At 42.2% G+C, this 16,045-nt stretch overlaps 1 protein-coding gene across 5 annotated transcripts in view; it reads left to right on the top strand.

Moving 5' to 3' along the window:
* LOC137369552 (epithelial splicing regulatory protein 1-like) overlaps positions 1-16,045 on the top strand; it is an 82,971-nt gene that overhangs the window by 55,332 nt on the left and 11,594 nt on the right. For all 5 annotated transcript variants that reach the window (XM_068030818.1, XM_068030817.1, XM_068030819.1 and 2 more), the window contains exon 14: positions 9,709-9,853. In XM_068030818.1, the coding sequence (XP_067886919.1) occupies positions 9,709-9,853 (145 nt within the window). The remainder of the gene's footprint in view (positions 1-9,708; positions 9,854-16,045) is intronic.

Here is a 16,045-nt window from a genome sequence, read left to right as displayed (position 1 = left end):
GGCTCATGGAATAGGAGGGTAAGTGTGCAATTGGATAAAATGTGGTTCAATGACAAAAAACAGCGAGTCTTGGGAAATGATTGCTTTCCGCACTGGAGAATGGTAGGCAGTGGTGTTCCCCAAGGGAACACTGCTTTATATATGACTTGGAATACGGAGTAAAATTTCAAAATTTGCCGAAGTTACCAAACTTGGAGGAGTGGCAAACATTGAGAATGATGCAAACTGTCTGCAACAGGACATAGATAGGCTAGCAGAATGGGCAGACAAGTGGCCGATGGAATTTAATGCAGAGAAGTGAGGTGATGCATTTTGGCAGAAGGGATAGGGTGAGGCAATATAGACTTAATGGCATATTTCTAAAGCTTGTGCAGGACCAGAGGGAGCTGGGGGTGCACATGCATCCCTCTTTGAAGGTAGCAGGACATATTGAGGGAGTGGGTAGCAAAGCATATGGGATCTTGGGCTTCATAAATAGCGATATTAATTGCAAAAGCAGGGAAGTTATGCTGAACCTTTTATAAAGCTCTGGTTAGGGCACAACTAGAGTATTGCGTCCAGTTCTGATCACTGCACTTTAAGAAGGATGTGTGGTAAAGGCCTGCTACCCAACCCGAACCTGACAGGACCCGACGACATGCGTCGGGGTCGGGTCAGGCCCCTCTTCCAAGTCCGGCTTTCGGGCTGGGGTCGGGTCAGGCCAGACACACAGTATATATTAAAAAATTTTTAAAATTTACTTGAGCTGGGAGTCCGGGACGAAACTGAGACTGCGCAGTGAGCAAGTGACATCACTATGACGTCATCATGCATGCGCTGCAGCTTCGTAGAGCTTCCCAGTCAGAATGTAAGTAAAAGAATGGTTGGGTCAGGCTCTGATCGGATCGAGTCAGGGTGAAATTGGAGGGACTCTGGCCAGGTCGGGCTCACGTCCACTGTGGATCGGTCGGGTTCTTTTTCCTGACCTGAGCAGGCCTTTAATGTGAGGGTCCTTGAGAAGGTGCAGAGGAGATTTACCAGAATGGTTCCAGGAATGAGGAATTTTAGTTAGGTTGGAAAAGCTGGGGTGGTTCTCCCTGGAGCAAAGGAGATTGACAGTGGTTTGAGAGAGGTGTACAAGATTATGACTGGCTTAGATAAGATAGACAAAGAAAAGTTGTTGCTATTAACTGATGGTACAAGAACTAGGGGACACAGGTTGAAGGGTTTAGGCAAGAGATGCAGGGGGAATGTGAGGAACCTTTTTTATGCAGCGAGTGGTAATGACCTGGAACTCACCCACAATGGTGGTGGAAGAGGAGGTGATGAATGATTTCAAAAGGAAATTGGATGGGAACTTAAAGGAAATAAACTTGTAGGTCTAAGGTGGGACTGACTGGATTGTTCCGTGGAGACCTGGCATGAACTAAACGGCTTCATTTTATGATGTATATGATTCTGGCTCTTGCCCAATATTCTTCCGTCTTTCAAAAATATGTGACTTCTGCCTCCCGGTTGCTTTTCTGAGGTTTTTCAATTCTCTTCTTTAAGAGAGCCTTCTAATTCCAACTGCAATCCAACATCTGTTTTTTCAAACAAAATTGTCTCCTTTTATATTAAGGAAAAGGGCTACCAGGACATCCTGGATTTTGAATAATGCACCACTCAAAATTTAAACAGGAGCTGTTTGCCAAATGCAAGATGGACCAAAGAATTATAGAACCATAGGAGGAGTCTATTTAGCCCATCACATTTATACTGCCTCTCTGAAAGGACAATTCCTTAGCCCCACTCCCCTACCATCCCTCCCATTCCCTTCTCATTTTTTTCAAATACTTATCCACTTTCCTTTCAAACTTATTCATGGTTTCTGCTTCCTCTACATTTTCTAACAGAATCTCTCTATATTTAAAAATCATGGACTGGATTTTACCAAGCCCACAATGTCTGACTGCATGGAGGGGGAGGTGTGGGGGTGCAGAAGATTGTTCTGACAGAGGTCTGCCATGGAGGCTGACACTGTGAGGGCCCGGCCTGATCCTCCCAGCAACAGCGAGGCTCTGTTGCGGCCTCTCCCACCGCTGGGTGACGGGAACTGAATTGCAGTATTTAAATGAATGGGATGAATAAATTTAAATAAACTTACCTTTTAATCTTCTGGGCCCTCAATGTAATGGCTGGCACTCCCGTGCCTTCGATTCTGTCTCTAGCGAGAGCCGACGTGACCCTGGTGGGGAGGGGGGAGGAGTTAAGATTTTCATTGCGGAGGGGAGCTGGGTCAAATAAATATAATGGGTGTAGGGGATGGTGGGAAGGGATAAATTTTAAACTTTGTGCAGTTGGAGGGGAAGGTCAGATTTAAAAGGTAAGTGTTTTGCAGTGCGGTGGGGGGAGGAGTGCGAGAGAGAGCAGATAATTAATGTAATCGTTATTGGGGGGTGGGAAAGGGATGTTAGAAATTTATTTGGTAAATTTTGGCAGGGTGTATCTTTACATTTTTAAATATGCTGGCAGAGCTGGCTGTCCTTTAAAAATGGTGCCTGCGCACAGGCAGTTGACACCATTGTCGGTGACAGCGCGCCCCTTCCATGTGATCTAAATGAGCCACTGCGTGGGAGATTGCAGCAGCTCTTTGGCGTGTGGCGCTTGCGTGCAGGCTGCCATTTTTTGAGCTCGCCGCCAAGATCATTGACCGACTTCCAGTGCTGTAGGATGCAACCGTTAGCAGCTGTAATGAGAATTCTTGCCTCATCATGAGCCTGTGGTTCGAATTGGAGTACTTAGAAGGGTATGGAGATGGGGGTTAGATGAAGCAGGGTGGAGGAGGCTTGTGTGGAGCATAATTACTGGCATTGACCACTTGGGCCAAATGGCCTGTTTCTGTGCTGTAAATTCTATGTATTGCCTCCAATATCTGGGTTTGAATCTAATGCAATGTAAATTTTTGTGCTCATGGCTGCATCATTTTACGTTAAATAATTGGACAGTCTGAGATTTGGTTTGGACTTGTAGGAAAATAATTTGGCCATATTGCTCATTATGGTTATGGTAAGAAATGGTGAGACGGTGGTGTAGTGATAACGTCACTGGACTAGTAATCCAGAGGCCCAGGCTAATGCCCTGAGGACTTGGGTTCAAATACCACCATGGCAGCTGGTGGAATTTAAATTCAGTTAATAAAAAGAAAAAAAAATCTGGAATTGAAATCTATTCTCTGTAATGATGCCATGAAACTACTGATTGTTGTAAAAACCTATCTGGTTCACTAATGTCCTTTAGGGAAGGAAATCTGTTGTCCTTACCTGGTCTGGCCTACATGTGATGCCAGACCCACAGCAATGTGGTTGACTCTTAACTGCCCTCTGAAATGACCTAGCAAGCCACTCAGTTGTCAAGGGCAATTAGGGATGGGCAACAAATGCTGGCCTTGTCAGCAATGCCCACATCCACATGAGAGAAATTTAAAAAAAAAAGATAAATTCAGAGTGGTGCAGTGGGTGGTGCTTTTTCTTTTGTACAATGGGTAACATTACTGTAGGAAACAACTGCTTACAGTTATAGTGAGAGCTTCTGCCACCTCATTGTCCTGAGCTTTGAATAACAGTGCTCTGTTATTGAGCTGGAGGGTCAATTACTCTGATCCAACCTACATTATACCTCATTTGACAATTCTTGATGTTGATACTGGGTAGAATAAATGAGATGTTCCATTCCACAATATTTGTGTCCCAATATTTGCTTAATGAGCACAAATGTATGTTTTCAAAAACCTTTATGATTACAAGTTTTGATGTTGAATAAGCTGAATAAATGTTATTTGCAAATCTTTATCAACAAGAAATTATTTAGATTCTTTCAGTTCTCTATTTCAATATGTTGTAACACTAAAAACACAGGCATACATATGTGCAAACTTTGAGAGTTTCCTTGTGAATTTTTTTTGTTATGAAGAATGAGATATTCTGGTGCCGGTGAATGAACACTTTCCATTTTGAGTCTGTCTCAACATCAAGCGTTGTTGAATCAGATAGGCCATGGTTAAATGCACATTAAAGCTTGTTCTTCTGTATTGACATTGTGCGTCAGCCCCAACCTCATCAAAGCACCCTGTACTGCACCAGTGTGACATTTTTCCATTTCAGCCAACTTGTGGACTCATGAAGTGGCTATGTCCATTAATGTCAAATTAGAAAATTTGGTGCTACCGGCCTATACCCATTATGAACTGAACTGAGATTGCCTGCACTCATTTTACATAGACCCCCTTCAACCAGTACATAAAGAGTTTGTCATTCTAATTCGTCTGGAATGGATTTGAAACCCTTATACTTCAAGAGAAGAGTGTGAAAATACAAAAACAATTTATATTCTAAACCTGAACCAAAACAATTAATTTGGTATGTATGTATGTGTGTGTGCATGTATGCACGCATATACGCGCAATAGAGTCGGAATCCCAGTCTCTACTTGTTGGGACTTAATGAAGCAAGGTTCAAACTCTGCCTATATCTTCTGAGTCAAAAGTGGGAATGCTGCTGTTAAGCCAAACACTCACTATTTTAAAAGTAATTTACTGTGACATGCTTATTAAATTAGCACACCATGCAGTGATACCAATGAAGAAAGCAACCAGTTAATTATTTCAGACTGAATCAGCCTCTGGCTGATTCAATTAATCGCCTCCATTATCTTAAGTTGCAATCTTAAAAGTCATGAGCATGGGAAAGCAATAAAAATTAAAATATTTATGAAAAAGAGCAAGTTAATGACTAAACTGCAGCCAATAAACTAACCATGTTAACTTCATTGTAATGTCAAAAAATTTTTGACTCGTCATGCGGTTGTGAACTACAGCTTGCTTTATGTTTACAAGGTCAGATGTTACTGAGCAGTGGCTCAGATAGTCCTTAGTCCCTAAATTCTGGCAAAGACAAATGCCTTTCCTCAGAAAATTGTTTGTCCAGAAGACTGTTGATTTAAGTAGAGGGGGCTTGATAGTTGATGTAATATGTAGAGCTTCAGTATACCTGATGTGGAATGCTACGATACAGGTCTGTGCCTGTGTTTTCCCACAAAGTGACCTCAGTTGTGTTGGGATGCATCCAACAGAAGCCAGATGTTTCCCTGTGGAAGGTAGGGAGGATTTCCAGGACTGTACCTTCTAGAGGCCAGTAATTGAACCAGACCAGTATGGAACCGATCACCTGTTCAATCCACTGGAAATTCTGATTGGTGCAGGGTGATCAATACCGGGTGAGAAGAGAAAAAATGAATACTGTACAGAAGTAACTAAGTTACAAGTATGGCAAAATGCGTAGTTTGACAAGTTCATATGTAACCTCTTTGATGAAGAAAAGCACTACGATCACCATGTGCAGATTGGTTTTATAGTTAAACTACTGTGGCGTATTATCCCAGCTTCACCACTCTTTATTTAGAAAAAAATCATGCTTATCAAGATGAGAGATGTTAGTGTTGGGGAATTACATTCTTCCCATTCAGGCACCCAGATCTCAATTTTAACTCTTTTGTTGGAAGCCAGGATGGAGGATGTTGCTTTTAAAGTGGAGCAGGGGACTTTATTTACTTTCCTGACCCGATTTAGCTGACTGCAATTATAAATTACAATTGGCAAGGACACCCACCCCAAGCCACCGGAGTTCTCTTTATGGGTGCTGATGACACGGGAACAAATTGGGACTGGAGCGTCAAATAAAGCATACAGTATCCTGGGCTTTATTAATAGGGGCATAGACTACAAAAGCAAGGAAGTTATGCTGAACTTTATATAAGATATTATTTCTGCCTCAGCTGGAGTATTGCATCCAGTTCTGGGCACGCATTTTAGGAAAGATGTGAGAGCATTGGAGAGTGCACAGGAAAGATTCACGAGAATGGTTCCAGGGATGAAGAACTTCAGTTATGAAGATAGATTGGAGAAGTTAGGACAGTTTTCCTTGGAGAAGAGAAGGCTGAAATGTGATTTGGCAGAGGTATTCTAAATCATGAGTCTGGACAGAGTAGCTAGAGAGAAAATGTTCTCACTCGTGAAAGGATCGAGAACGAGAGGGCAGAGATTTAAAGTAATGGGTAAGAGACGCAAAAGTGACATGAGGAAGATCTTTTTCATGCAGCGATTGGTTAAGGTCTAGAATGCGCTGCCTGAGTATGTGGTGGAGGCAGCTTCAATTGAAGCATTCAGAAGGGAATTAGACTGTTATGTGAAAAGGAACAATGTGCAGGGTTAGGGGGAGAAGGCAGGGAAATGGCACTAAGTGAATTGCTCTTTTGGAGAGCTGGTGCAGACATGATGGGCTGAATGGCTGTCTCCTGCACTGTAACGATTCTGTGAACCCTTTGGTTCTCGGGCACTATTGCCCGGTTCCTGCTGGATCGAGGAAGTTAAAATTGACCACTGTGTATTTCAAGAGAGTACTGAACAAATATTCTTAATGCTTCTGAGAACCAGTGGGCATAAAAAGGAAAAGAAAAAACATGCTTGGAAATCCAGCTTAACAGATCTGTTCTGACAACGGATCATCTAAAATATTGACTTACCTTTTCTCTTTAGAGGCTGACTGACTTAGAATCATAGAATGATATAGCACAGAAGGAGGCCATTCAACCCATTGTTCCTGTGCTGGCTCTTTGGTAGAGCTATCCAATTAGTCCCACTCCCACGCTCTTTCCCTATAGCTCTGTACAATTTTCCCTTCAAATATTTATCCAATTCCCTTTTGAATGCTACTATTTTCTTCCATCACCCTTTCAGGCAGTGCATTCAAGCTCTCAACAATTTGCTGTGTTTTTTTAAAAATAAGTTTCCTCATCTTGCCTCTGGTTCTTTTGTCAGTCAGCTCAAATCTGTGTCCTCTGATTACTGGCCCTTATTCCACTGGAAATAGATTCTCCTTATTTACTCTATCAAAACTGTTAATGATTTTGAACACCTCTATCAGATCTCCTCTTAACCTTCCCTGCTCTAAAGAGAAAAACCCTAGCTTCTTCAGTCACTCCACATAACTGAAGTCTCTAATCTCTTGTACCATTCTAGTAAATCTCCAAGGCTTTGACATTCTTCCTAAAGTGTGGTGCCCAGAACTGAACACAATACTTCAGCTGAGGCCTAATCACTTTTTTATAAAGGGTTAGCACAAGTTTCTGTCTCTTTCTAGCATTTTCTGGTTCACACAATAGGTTGTATTTTGAAACCTAACACATTATTTGAGAATGTTTCATTCTTTGGAAAATTTAAACCAATATAGGGAGGGGAAAACCAGTCAGGTTTTCACTCGGACACTTGCAGCAGGAAGTGATCATATGTGTGGACATCAGGTGACAACTGGATTATGCTGAGTTTTGATGCACACACCCTCTCCTTCACTCACTATCAATGTTAGTCTCTCAACTCTTCAATATGATAAAAGTTGACGAATGAAGAAGTTGGTTCCTTCCATTTAATATTATGGTTAAACCTCCTTACTACTAACCTGTGAGGAGCTGCAAAGTATCAGGGCCTCCTGTTGTTGAGACCCAAGTTCCATTATTGGCTACAAGAGCATGGGAAATATTTTTTTAGAATCGTGACTTTGTAATAATAGAGTAATGCGCAGTGGCCCGTTCGCCTATTGTAATGGAAACCCTGTAAACTCTTTTCAAATTGTAGAGTGTTTTGACGTTTCCACTGTGATATCTTGCCTTGAATGAATTCTAATGCATTATAGTTCAAACTCTGAACACTTGTTTGTATTCTATAGATTGTCTCAACTAGTAATTGAGGAGAGTGGGGGTTGGGGGGGGGGGGAGGTTGGTGAAGAATAGCTTTGCATGTACTCACCAACTTGCACAGCTGAATCTGGCACTGTCTTTTTGGGCCTCCTTATCTCGAGAGACAATGGATACGCGCCTGGAGGTGGTCAGTGGTTTGTGAAGCAGCGCCTGGAGTGGCTATAAAGGCCAATTCTGGAGTGACAGGCTCTTCCACAGGAATCTGGCACTGTACTGGTGAAATAACATCCAAGGTAGCTTTTCTTTCTGTTGTGGCTTTACAGCATTAATTGGAGGTTGCTACCTCCATTTACGTGATGTATTCTTGAGTTCCCTTCCTTCCCATTGTATCAGACCTTGGGCGAACAGTTTTCTGGGGTATAGAGCAAGCTACAGTGATGTAGAGATAAATACGTTCAACTGCTGTTAAGGGTTTCCACCTTTTGTAAATTCAGTTATTGACAGGACCCCTAAGTGCAAGCAGACTCTTACTGGCACAAAAAGAAGTTGCCAAGGATGATGTAAAGTGCAACTATGTCCTCAGGTTTCAAATCTGTGAAAGCCAATCATCAGCTCAGGAGGAACCTGAATCTCACATTCCAATACAGTGCCATGGACAACAGATATTATAGTTAAAACAAGTTGGGTGTTTAAAGACAAAAGTTTTGGTGCCTGTTTAAAAAATAAATAAATAAATAAACTTTCCAAACTGTTTGATCAAAAACCAGACTGCTACTGATTCAAATGTTACATTATTTTAAAAACTAGAAACATACTTGAGGGAATCCCCATTTATGGCACAGAAGGCGGCCACGGAGCTATCCAGTCAATCCCACTCTCGCTCGATACCCAAAGCCCTGCAAGTTTATTGCCTTCAAGTAGATATCCAATTTCCTTTTTGAAGTCATGATTGTTTCTGTCTCTGCCTCCACCACCCTTGTGGGCAGCAAGTTCCAGGTCATTACTACTTGCTGCGTTTTTTAAAAAAAAAATTCTTCCTCACATTTCCCCTGCATCTCTTGCCCAAAACCTTCAATCTGTGTCCCCTAGTCCTTGAACCATTAGTTAATGGGAACAGTTTTGCTTGCCTAATTTATCTAGCTTGTCATAATTTGTACACCTCTATTAAATCTCCACTCCTTCTCCTTTGTTCTAAGGAGAACAACCCAGCTTTTCCGACCTAACATAACTAAAATCCCCCATCCCTGGAACCATTCTGGTAAATCTCCTCTGCGCCTTCTCGAGGACACTCGCATCCTTCCTATAGTGTGGTGGCCAGAACTGGACGCAATCCTCCATCTGGGACTTAACCAGAGCTTTCGAAAGGTTCAGAGTAATTTCCCTGCTTTTGTACTCAATGCCTCTATTTATGAAGCCCAAGATCCCATATGCTTTACTATTCAATAGGTTAAATATATATGCAAGCTTCAAAATGTTTAAACTATTGTTTCAAAAATCGATGTGTCTCTGGATGAATAGTTAGTTTATTGGCAGGATTGCTATATGTGTGGGGTGAGTACTCTGCAGTTTATACCTTTTTATGTGGTTATCATGCATACAGTTAGCCTTTCCAGACTGAGCAGATAGCACTCTGATTTTTATAAAATTACTCATCCACCAATATTGTGAGGTAAAGGGTTCATCTATGAATTTTGTGAGCTTGAAATAAGAATAGAAAATGCTGGCAAACCACCGCATCTGAAAGGGAAAGAAAGCTCAGCATTTTAGATATAATCTTTAACTAGAACTGACATAAATAACAAAGGGGTAAACCTGGAAAAATGAAATTACCTGTCAGTTCTGATGAAGCATTATACCTGAAATGTTAACTCATTTTTGAGATGTCAATCTGGTTTATTTGCAGTTCCAATAGTTTCTGCTTTTATACCAAATGTATGCTTCAGATACTCTCATGCGACATCTGCTAGTTTTATTTCTACTTGTCTCTCTCTTAATTTTTAGTCCTCCTGGGTCCCCGACCAGCATTGGCTATTTCCCAACACCTGCTGCCACTGTCCCAACCCAGCCTGGCACCATCATCAGGATGCAAGGACTAGCTTACAACACAGGAGTCAAGGAAATCCTTAATTTCTTCCAGGGCTATCAGGTTAGTAGCTTCCTTGAAAGTGATTTAAGTTGGATTGTGGAACTCTCAGGCAGTTATGCAAAGATAAATGTAATTGCTTCTGCAAAGAACCAATTGTTAACACCCACTATCCTGGCTTACTCATGATGAATGACAAATTGGGTGGGGTATTAGAGGGTTCCCAGCATTGTGGAACCATATTGTATTAAGAGTTGACCTTAAGGAGAGGAGGAAAAATGGAGGCATAGAAAGGGAACTGTTGAATAATGTTTTAATGGCTAGTTCATTGGATTATGTGATACAATGACATGTTTATTCACTATATTTAGTTGTCAGAGTCAGGAACTCTGTTCACAGACTTTGAACTCTGGGTCAGATTTGATTGACATTAAACCTTTTGTGTTGTCGCTATCAACAATCTTGGAAACTAGTTGCTAAACTAATTGTTACGGCCATGCCATGTGCCGTGGGTGGTTCCCTACTGTTCAACTCACCACCTGACTGCAGCAAGTGTATATGTATTAAGAGTTTAGTCCCTTGGGGCATTACTTTTCAAATAAACAGACAGTGACAGGTTTTCTTGTAGGTTTAGAAAACAGAAAGTAAATTGTTTGTTTATTGATCAATTTGTCTTATCCTGAAATTATCGCAATCTCATTCACTCATGCATTCGCTCGCAAACACACGCAAGAAGAGAAGGAAAAGAGGTAGATGGGTTTTTGTGGGGGAGAAGGTTTACAATAAACCTTTTGAATTCCCTTGAGACACAAGTTCCAGATAGTTGCAGGCCTGAGATGTTTGTAGCTTTCTCTCTTGATTGAAGGTTCTGTTGAAGATGGCAGGTCACTTCCAGCTCTCTATCTCTCTCTCCTGTATAATGTAGATGTCATATTTTTCAGCAGGGCATGTGCTTTCCTGGTTTGCTGGAATGCCAGCTGTTACATGTAGCTTCACCTTCTAGGTCAGTCTCTTGCTCTCGCGCTCTCTCTCTGGCTGTCTTTGTTTTAAGGTAAAACTATGTCACCTCTCACCTCCTCTGAGGGTACACTCTGGTTTCCTGCCTATGGTGATCACACAAGGGCCCAGGACATGGCTACTGCACACCTTTGTTTTTGAAGAAGACATTCGATTCTGGAATGTTTTTAGGATAGGTGTGCGATGGGTTTCATTAATGCCTTTTGGCTTTGAAGATTTGTCATTTGGCTTTGTCAGACTGTTTAAATACACAAAAGGCTAATCCTTTTTTTCTTCAGCCATTTTAGACCATTGTTCACTTTAAATGATTCATTTTTTTTCACAATGCTTCAGAGTTAGTCTGTGAATGTTGTATCATGGCACTTCTGATGTATGTGATGCAATCATCAGATTTTGTTGGCAGATGTTTGCTGTTAAGTTTTTTTGTATTTGCCAGTTGTTCTAGAAACTACATTCTGAAGCTTAACAACATAAAACTGGCCACCAAAAATAAACTATACTGTAGACAGGCTATCGTAAGAATGTATTTTGTCCTTGTGGATTGTTCAGATTAGTCAAAAAACGTACATAGCCTGAATGTAAATCTGTGATTGAAGAGGACTGAGTTCCATAAACTATGAATTAGCCAATTCTGTGAATGTTATTCATTTGATTTTTTAAAAAACTTTTAGTAATACAACATGCATTTGAATTGGAACAGAACATAATGATGGCATCAGTCAACATACGAGGATAACCAGTGATTACTTGCTAGGATGCTCATATTCACTTGTATCTCCAATGACCTGTGGTATTTGTTACATTAGAATCATTGAATCATAGAAAGTTTAAGGCATAGACAGAGGCCACTTGGCCCATCATGTCTGTGCCGGCCGAAAAATATCCACCTATATTAATCCCATCTTCCAGCATTTGGTCCATAGGCCTGCAGATTACGGCACTTGGGGTGCATATCCAGACTCCTTTTGTATGAGTTGAGGGTCTCTGCCTCAACTACCCTTTCAGGCAGTGAGTTCCAGACCTCCACCACCCTCTGGGTGAAAAAGCTTTTCCTCATCTCCCCTCTAATTTTTCTACCAATCACTTTAAATCTATGCCCCTTCGTCACTGACCTCTCTGCTAAGGTGAATAGACCCTTCACCTCCACTCTATCCAGGCCCCTCAAAATTTTGTAAATTTCAATCAGATCTCCCCTCAACCTTCTCTTTTCCAAAGAGAACAGTCCCAGCCAATCCAACCTTTCCTCATAGCTGCATTTTTCCAGTTCTGGCAACATCCTCATAAATCTCCTCTGTACCCTCTCGAGTGCAATTACATCCTTTCTGTAATGAGGTGACCAGAACTGCGCACAGTACTCAAGTTGTGGCCTAACCAATGAGTTATACAGTTCCAGCATAACCTCCCTGCACTTATATTCAGTATCTTTGCTAATAAAGGAAAGGATTCCATATGCCGCCTGAACCACCTTATTGACCTGTCCTGCTACCTTCAGGAATCTGTGGACATTCACTCCAAGGTCCCTTACTTCCTCTATACTTCTCAGTATTTTCCCATTTATCATGTATGCCTTTGTCTTGTTTGACCTCCACAAATGCATCAACTCACACCTCTTCAAGTTGAATTCCATTTGCCACTTTTCTGTCCATCTGACCAGACCCTCAATATCTTCCTACAGCTATCCTCCTCGCTATCTACCACACGGCCAATCTTTGTCGTCTGCAAACTTTTTGATAATTCCCCCTACATTTAGGTCCAAATCATTAAGCTATGCCACAAAAAGCAGGGGACCCAGTACTGAGTCCTGCAGAACGCCACTGGAAACAGCCGTCAACAATTATTTCCTGCCACTGAGCCAATTTTGTATCCACCTTGCTGCATTTCCCTGGATCCCATGGGATTTTATTTTTTAACCAGTCTGCCATGTGGGACCTTGTCAAAAGCCTTGCTAAAATCCATGTAGACCACATCAACTGTATTACTCTCATCTATCTTCCTTGTTACTACTTTAAAAAACTTGATCAAGTTGGTCAGACAAGATCTTCCCTTAAAAAATCCATGCTGACTAACCTCTGCCTTTCTAAATGACAGTTTATCCTGTCTCTCAATAGATTCCAATAATTTGCCCACTACTGACTGGCCTGTAATTATTCGGTCTTTCCTTCGCTCCCTTTTTAAACAGAGGTATAACATTAGCAGTTCTCCAATCCTCTGGCACCACACCTGTATCCAGTGAGGACTGGAAAATGATGGTCAAACCCTCTGCTAGTTCCTCTCTTGATTCTTTTAACAGCCTAGGATACATTTCATCTGGCCCTGGTGATTTATCAACTTTCAAGGATGCTAATCCCATTAATACTTCCTCTCTCCCTATGTTTAGCACATTCAATACTTCACACTCCTCCTCCTTAACTACAATATCTGCATCGTCCCCCTCTTTTGAGAAAACAGACACAAAGTATTAATTAAGTAACTTACCAACATCTTCCGCCCCTACACACAGGTTACCTTTTTGGTCTTTTATGGGCCCTACTCTCTCCTTAATTATCATCTTAATGTATTGATAAAATATCTTTGGGTTCACCTTGATTTTGCTTGCCAATATTCTTTTGTGCCCTCTTTGCTTTCCTAATTTCCTTTTTGATTTCACCCCTCTACTTTCTATACTCCTCTCGGCTTTCCGTAGTATTGAGTTCTTGGTGTCGAACATAAGCTTTCATTTTCTGCCTCAGTAGGAAGGAACTTAAGCAAGGAATCAGGAGGGCTAAAAGGGGTTATGAGAAGTCATTGGCAAACAGGATTAAGGAAAATCCCAAAGCTTTTTATATGTATATAAAGAGCAAGAGGGTAACCAGGGAAAGGGTTGGCCCACTCGAGGACAGAGAAGGGAATCTACGTGTGGAGCCAGAGGAAATGGGCGAGGTACTAAATGAGTACTTTGCATCAGTATTCACCAAAGAGAAGGACTTGGTGGATGATGAGCTTAGGGAAGGGAGTGTAGATAGTCTCTCATTATCAAAAAGGAGGTGGTGTTGGGTGTCTTGCAAAGCATTAAGGTAGATAAGTCCCCAGGGCCTGATGGGATCTACCCCAGAATACTGAGGGAGGCAAGGGAAGAAATTGCTGGGGCCTTGACAGAAATCTTTGCATCCTCATTGGCTACAGGTGAGGTCCCAGAGGACTGGAGAATAGCCAATGTTGTTCCTCTGTTTAAGAAGGGTAGCAAGGATAATCCAGGAAATTATAGGCCGGTGAGCCTTACGTCAGTGGTAGGGAAATTATTAGAGAGGATTTTTCGGGACAGGATTTACTCCCATTTGGAAACAAACGGACTTATTAGCGAGAGGCTGCATGGTTTTGTGAAGGGGAGGTCGTGTCTCACTAATTTTGAGTTTTTTGAGGAAGTGACGAAGATGATTGATGAAGGAAGGGCAGTGGATGTTATCTATATGGACTTCAGTAAAGCCTTTGACAAGGTCCCTCATGGCAGACTGATACAAAAGGTGAAGTCACATGGGAGCAGAGCGGAGCTGGCAAGATGGATACAGAACTGGCTCTGTCAGAAGACAGAGGGTAGCAGTGGAAGGGTGCTTTTCTGAATGGAGGGATGTGACTAGTGGTGTTCCGCAGGGATCAGTGCTGGGACCTTTGCTGTTTGTAGTATATATAAATGATTTGGAGGAAAATGTAGCTGGTCTGATTAGTAAGTTTGCGGACGACACAAAGGTTGGTGGAGTTGCGGACAGTGATGAGGATTGTCAGAGGATACAGCAGGATATAGATTGGTTGGAGACTTGGGCGGAGAAATGGCAGATGGAGTTTAATCCGGACAAATGTGAGGTAATGCATTTTGGAACGTCTAATGCAGGTGGGAAGTATACAGTAAATGGCAGAACCCTTAGGAGTATTGACAGGCAGAGAGATCTGGGCGTACAGGTCCACAGGTCACTGAAAGTGGCAACGCAGGTGGATAAGGTAGTCAAGAAGGCATACGGCATGCTTGCCTTCATCGGTCGGGGCATAGAGTATAAAAATTGGCAAGTCATGCTGCAGCTGTACAGAACTTTAGTTCGGCCACACTTGGAATATTGCGTGCAATTCTGGTTGCCACGCTACCAGAAGGACGTGGAGGCTTTGGAGAGGGTACAGAGGAGGTTTACCAGGATGTTGCCTGGTCTGGAGGGCATTAGCTATGAGGAGAGGTTGGATAAACGCGGATTGTTTTCACTGGAATGACGGAGGTGGAGGGGCGACATGATAGAGGTTTACAAAGTTATAAGCAGCATGGACAGAGTGGATAGTCAGGAGCTTTTTCCCAGGGTGGAAGAGTCAGTTACTAGGGGACATAGGTTTAAGGTGAGAGGGGCAAAGTTTAGAGGGGATGTGCGAGGCAAGTTCTTTACACACAGGGTGGTGAGTGCCTGGAACTTGTTGCCAGGGGAGGTGGTGGAAGCAGGTACCATAGAGATATTTAAGAGGCATCTTGACAAACACATGAATAGGATGGGAATAGAGGGATACGGACCCCGGAAGTGCAGAAGGTTTTAGTTTAGGCAGGCATCAAGTTCGGCACAGGCCTGGAGGGCCGAATGGGCTATTCCTGTGCTGTACTGTTCTTTGTTCTTATCTTACCCTGTAAGCTCCTTGACATTCATTGGGCTCTAGATTTGGCTGTCTTACCCTTTTTCTGTGGGGACATGTTTACTCTGCACCCTTTGAAACTCCCCTTTGAATCTTGCCTTTGAATGCCCCCCACTGCTCTAACTCTGATTTACTTTCAATTAGCTGTTTCCAGTCCACTTTCACTAAATCACTCCTCAGTTTAGTAAAATTGGCCTTGCCCCAACTGAGAACTCTAACTCCTGTTCTAACTCTGTCCTTTTCTATAATTATGTTAAAACTGACTGAATTATGATCACTACCACCAAAATGCTCTCCCACTGCTATTCTTTCCACCTGCCCTTCATTTCCTAACACTGTTTAAAACTGTGCCCTCTCTTGTTGGACAGGCTACATACTAGGCAAAAAAGCTCTCCTGAATGCACCTCAAGAATTCTGCTCCCTCAATTCCTTTCACACTAAAACTATCCCAGTTAATATTGGGGTAATTAGAGTCCCCTACTATTACTGCCCTATTGTTCTTGCACTTTTCATAGATTTGCCTATATATTCGCCTCTGACAGTTTGGGGGCCTATAGTACACACCCAGCAGTGTGATTGCCCCCTTTTTGTTCCTTAGCT

This window comes from Heterodontus francisci, chromosome 5 (assembly GCF_036365525.1).
Source record: "Heterodontus francisci isolate sHetFra1 chromosome 5, sHetFra1.hap1, whole genome shotgun sequence".
Lineage (NCBI taxonomy): Eukaryota > Metazoa > Chordata > Chondrichthyes > Heterodontiformes > Heterodontidae > Heterodontus > Heterodontus francisci.
This window is presented reverse-complemented; position numbering and strand designations above follow the sequence as displayed.